The sequence below is a fragment of the Haliaeetus albicilla genome, chromosome 3, assembly GCF_947461875.1.
Source record: "Haliaeetus albicilla chromosome 3, bHalAlb1.1, whole genome shotgun sequence".
NCBI classification, from domain to species: domain Eukaryota; kingdom Metazoa; phylum Chordata; class Aves; order Accipitriformes; family Accipitridae; genus Haliaeetus; species Haliaeetus albicilla.
In genome coordinates this window covers 38,644,275-38,649,488 of record NC_091485.1, presented here as the reverse complement: position 1 = coordinate 38,649,488, position 5,214 = coordinate 38,644,275, and the positions used below count along the sequence as shown (strand labels likewise).

At 59.4% G+C, this 5,214-nt stretch overlaps 1 protein-coding gene across 1 annotated transcript; it reads right to left on the bottom strand.

Annotated features, from left to right (window-relative positions):
* Nucleotides 1-1,003: 1,003 nt before the first annotated feature.
* On the bottom strand, nucleotides 1,004-4,856 carry BHLHE22 (basic helix-loop-helix family member e22). Its single transcript, XM_069779425.1, has one exon. The coding sequence runs from the start codon at nucleotides 3,846-3,848 to the stop codon at nucleotides 2,934-2,936; it is 915 nt and encodes a 304-aa protein (XP_069635526.1). The 5' UTR covers nucleotides 3,849-4,856; the 3' UTR covers nucleotides 1,004-2,933.
* Between the last annotated feature and the right edge of the window lie 358 nt (nucleotides 4,857-5,214).

Genomic DNA, 5,214 nt, shown 5'->3' with positions numbered 1-5,214 from the left:
AACTAATGGCTGTGTTGCTGATCACTTTACCCCTTGATTAAAGACACCCAATTATGGCGCAGAACAGTGTCGTAATTATGTTCCTTAATCACATCCAGGAGGTTTAATTGCCTTAACGATGTGTTTCATTAAATGAATTTAGGTATTATAGTCGACAGTTTTCATACACAGTTGTTTTCAAATTAACATAATATTAGACATCGTCATGGAAATTGTTTTAATAATCATAATTAGACGCACCCAGCCTTTGTCTAGTAAATGCTGAGAGACGCTTCTCCTTGCGCCTGGGGGCTGATCTGCCCACCCTCTCTGGGCTGCCTTCCCACAGCTCCGTGGCACTTTACAGTTATGTTTCCTGAAAAGTTACAGGTTCTGATTAATCTTTTTTGATGGGAAGTGGAGCAGAAAATATTTATCCCCTTCCCCCGCCCGTGCTGCTGCCGTTGGGAGAGGCGGCTCCGCGGACACCCGGAGCCGGCCCGGGCCGCCCGCGGGGAGGGGGGCACTCGGCGGGGCCGGGACCCCCGGCCCGGGCCCGGCTCGGGGCGGGCAGCTCTGGGGGGCTGCCCGCGACCCCTGCCCTCGGGTTTGGGGCAGGGCGGAGGGGCCACGAAGGGAGGAGCGGCTCCAAACCTCGGGGGGTGGGGAGGAGGGGGGGGGCGGTCCTGCAGCTCACCCCGGGGCGCTCCCAGCCCCACGGGCCGGGCGGGGGGGGGCGGTGCGTGGAGCGGCGGGCCGGGCGGGCAGGGCCCGGCACTGCCCCACGGCTGCCCCGCACCGCCGGGGTCCGCCTGCCACGGCCCGGGGGGGGACCCACCGCGGCGGAAAAACTTCTCGCCCCCCTCCCTGGGACCCCCTCAGCCGGGAGGGGGGTGCTGGGGGAGGGATGGGGGTGCTGGGGCGCATTCAGAGCAAGGCAAAGGAAAGGGAACTACCCGCCCCCGCCATCCACCTCCTCAAATCTGGAGATACACGCTTAACAAAGCACAGCAGAATACAAGCGTTTGTTCAAAATATTTTAATAAAGATTCTTTCCGACATAGATACACATACAAACGATCGTACATTGCTGTCATAATCTGATTGACCTATTTAATATATATCACTCTTTACACATCCGTGACCTGCCAACAGATCCATCATGGCTCCTATTTTGCCATCCAACCTGACAGTCCGAATTTGTATTATCTGCAAGTAGTGGAAAATAGCAGGACTCGTTTTTGAAAAGGAAAAAAAAAAACCCCTTGATTTACAAATGGCAGAGAGACAGCCACCCAGCCATGCAAACTCAAACTGAAGGCTCACTTTGGGTAAATAGCTACTTCTTGCTTTTCATCTCTCATTTTTCTTCGAAAAAAACCCACCCTCCCACCCCACCCCACCCCCCAGAGAAAAGAAAAGAATTCCACGCGTTCTGTAAATCAGCCTAAAGTATTTTAAAGTATTTCAACTTAAATAATCCTCCACAGTCAGAATAATTTACATACACATTAAAAGCGGTTTAAATTATACCTTTGAAAACACAGCGCCTGGGAAAACATTGGCTTGGCAAGTGTTCTTGTAGCAGCTATTGCTCTGATGCCTTGTAAAAGTAAATAGATATTACCTGTTATAATGCAAAGAATACCCTTTCAAAAATCAGTTGGTTGAGCAATTAAGAATACACCTTTCCTGTAATTTTTGGACTGAAGCAATTTATTAAAGCTCAATTTAAATACAGGGATGATGCAACTTAAAATCCAGATGACCTTTCAGAAACCTAAGCAGCTCGGATACATCAACATTTCTGGTTATACGTTGTTGGCAAATAAACGTTTTAAACACTTGGCACACAGTTTAAGTTAATCCATAAACAGAATTTTAGAAGCATTTAAAGTAACTGCACATAAGACCCGTGACCTTAACACATGATAAATATTGTTGGTGTGGAAGGGTCATTTAAAGAATATCAAATAAATAGCATGTCTTGTTTATACATCATTGCAAAGTGGAAAGAAACAAGGTGCACATAAATATTTCTTTTAAAAATGCGATACTTTCAGCCACACGGAGTAGGGGGGTTGATCGGTTATTTTTTGTCTTTTTTTTTTTTAACTCTCTCGTTTTTTTTTTTTTAAATCACTCTCACCAAACTTTGCGCATTTTCACAGGATCAAAGTTTAGAGACGATAAAAAATACAGTCTTCCATAGCAATGGTCCAGTCTCTTTGTTTCTGCGAGTCGCTTAAATAATAAGTTTACATTTCAAGTTTGTTTGTTTCCTGGCTCAGAATAATAATAATAATACTGCTAATAATAATAATAATAATGATAAAAAAAAAATTCTATGCTCAGGTGCCCTCTCCGATGTGTCCCATCCACCTCCGCGCCCGGGTCGCTGCGGCCCCTTCCTTCCCCTCGCCGGGACCGGGACCGGGGACCAGGGGCCGGGACCGGGACCGGGGACCAGGAGCCGGGACCGGGACCGGGGACCAGGGGCCGGGACCGGGACCGGGGACCAGGGGCCGGGACCGGGGACCAGGGGCCGGGAGCCCGGGGCAGGGGCCGCTCTCCGTCCCTCTCCCCGGCGCGCTAGCCCCGGCTCCCAGCCCGGCCCGCTGCGCCTCGGCCTCTCCTTTGTCCGGGCGAGCAGCGGGCGCCCGGCGAGAGCCAGCCCCCCCCGCGCCCCCCGGGCCGGGCCTTGCTCCCCGCGGCACCCCCGCCGCCGCGCCCCCTCCCCGGCGCCGCGGGCGCGCCGGCTCCCGTCGCGGTCCCGTCCGGGCCAAGCCCGCGGAGCAGAGGGAGGCGAGGCGAGGCCGGGCGGAGGGAGGCGGGGGCCGGGCAGCGGTCAGTCCCTCCGCCGCCCCCGCGCCCGCCGGCCCGGGGCCGGGGCCGGGGCCGTCGCCGCTCCCCGGGGCCGCGGCGGCGGCGGGGGGCGGCAACGGCGGCGGCGCTTAAGGCTTCTCCGTGCACTGTTTGCAGAGGCTGGAGGAGACGCTGTTGAAAATGGCACATTTCTCCGGGCAGGAGGTGGCGGGGGGCAGCCCGGCGCTGAAGGGGTACCCGGCCGCCTGCTCGTAGGCGCCGAGGGCGGGGTGCAGGGCGGCCGCCGCCGCCGCCGCCGCCGCGGCGGAGCTGGGCAGGGAGGCGGCCGAGATGGCCTGGCCCTGGTTGAGATAAGCCACCAGGCGCCGCATCTCCTCCAGGGCCTGCGCCTGCATCAGGATGTAGTTCTTGGCCAGGAGGAGCGTGGCGATCTTGGAGAGCTTCCGCACCGAGGGGCTGTGCGCGTAGGGGATGACCGCCCGCAGCTCGTCCAGCGCGTCGTTCAGGTCGTGCATCCGCCGCCGCTCCCGCGCGTTGATGTTGAGGCGCAGCGCCTTCTGCTCCTTGGACTTCTTGCTGCCGCCGTGCCCGTGGCTGTTGGAGCAGCCGCCCTCGGCCGCCTTCAGCCCCCCGCCCCCCCCGCCGCCGCCGCCGCCGCCGCCGCCGCCCGCCGCCGGCGAGGCGACGCGCGGGTCCCCCCCGGCGCCGCGCAGCACCAGCTCGCAGCGGCCGTCGCTGTCGTCGTCGGGGCTCTGCTCGCCGCCGCTGCTCTCGGCCACCGAGCTGCGGCTGGCGCTCTCGCCGTACTTGACGCAGACGGAGCCCGGCGGCAGCGCCAGCGGGTCGCCGCCGACGCCGGGCTGCAGCAGCGCCTCGGGCTCCGCCGCCTCGTAGCAGGCGAGCGGCGAGGGCTGGCGGTCGCGGGGGTGGGAGAGGTCGAGCCCCGGGGGCGAGCGGAAGGCGGACTCCATGCGCTTGGCCGAGGCGGCGAGGCTCTTGTGGAAGAGGTCCTCTTCTGCGGGCAGCCCCAGCGCCCGCTCCATCGGCGCCCCGCTCGCCTCCGCCTCCGCCTCCTCCGCCCCCCTCAGCTCCCGGCCCGCTCCTCCAAGGCTCCGCGCCGCGGCGGGCGGCTCCCCGGCGTCCCGCTGGCAGAAATCGCCTCCCGGCTCCCGCCGGGGCTGCGCCGTGCCCGGCGCCGCGGCTGCCCCTGCTCCGGCTCCGGCGGCGGCTCGGGCTGCGGCTCCGGCTGCGGCTGCGGCTCCGGCGGCGGCGGCTGCGGCTGCGGCTCCGGCTGCGGCTCGGGCTCCGGCTCGGGCTCCGGCTCGGGCTGCGGCTCCGGCGGCGGCTGCGGCTCCGGCTGTGGCTCGGGCTGCGGCTCCGGCTCCGGCTCCGGCTCCGGCTCGGGCTCGCCCTCAGCAGGCGCCGCGCTGGGGCATTGTGCGCTGCCAGCGGAGCCGCTTCCACCGTTTATCTTGCTTGGATTCACCTTCAAGAGATTTCCGGACCCATCAACCAGCAGCCGCCGCAGACGGGGGAGTCTTTTACATCATTATCTCTGAGAGTAGGTTATTATGAAGAAGACTCGCCTGTTGGGACAGAGCTTTCTACCCAATCAGGTTAACGTTTTAATTAATAGGATTAAAACGGTAACAAACAATCCCAGGCGCTATCTGGCCCTGAGTCTGAATAGTTTCATTTCCCAGGTCTGAAGACAGGCAGCAGCTAGAGCTTTATAAGAGGCGCCTGCTCCATTATTCTCCCTGCCATCTGTATACACAGCTTAACGCATATGTTTGCAAGACGTTGTGTCCTGTTAGTAACCCAACAACTGCCTTTAGCTTGACATGTGTGGCGACTTTCACTCATCAATGAGCACACTAAAAGCCCTACTTAGATCGAAGGATGTTCTTTGCCTCCTTCAGCAAATTACAGCCCTGCACTGCAGAAAAGCCCGCTTCAACACTTCCCCTTCCGAGTGCTGCCAGCAGACTTCTGCTAACTTAGCCGTGGAGTCAGGAGTGACACCCTCTCCCCCCACCGCAGCCCACCCACCCCCCGCATTTACATTAACTTATAGCCCCCTCCCACCCCCACCCCCCCGTCTTCCCGAAAAGCATCGCCTGGGAAAGAAAAAAAAAAGAAAAAGAAAAAAATTAAAAAAACCCGGACCAACGCCAACCGCCGTGCCCACTCCTGCCCACCGCCAAAGTCCACCTTGCTTCCCCGGGAGGCGGATGGTCCCCAGCCCACTCTCCCCCCCTCCCACAGCACACGGAGACCAAACTACGGGGAGGTTCCCCTCCTCCTCCTCTCAGCCCCTTTCAAGTAGCAGATTGCCGCTTTCCAGTGATTATCCCCCGTGTCCCTATAAAAGATATAAAGCCCCAGCAGTTACCTTGAAAATGAACC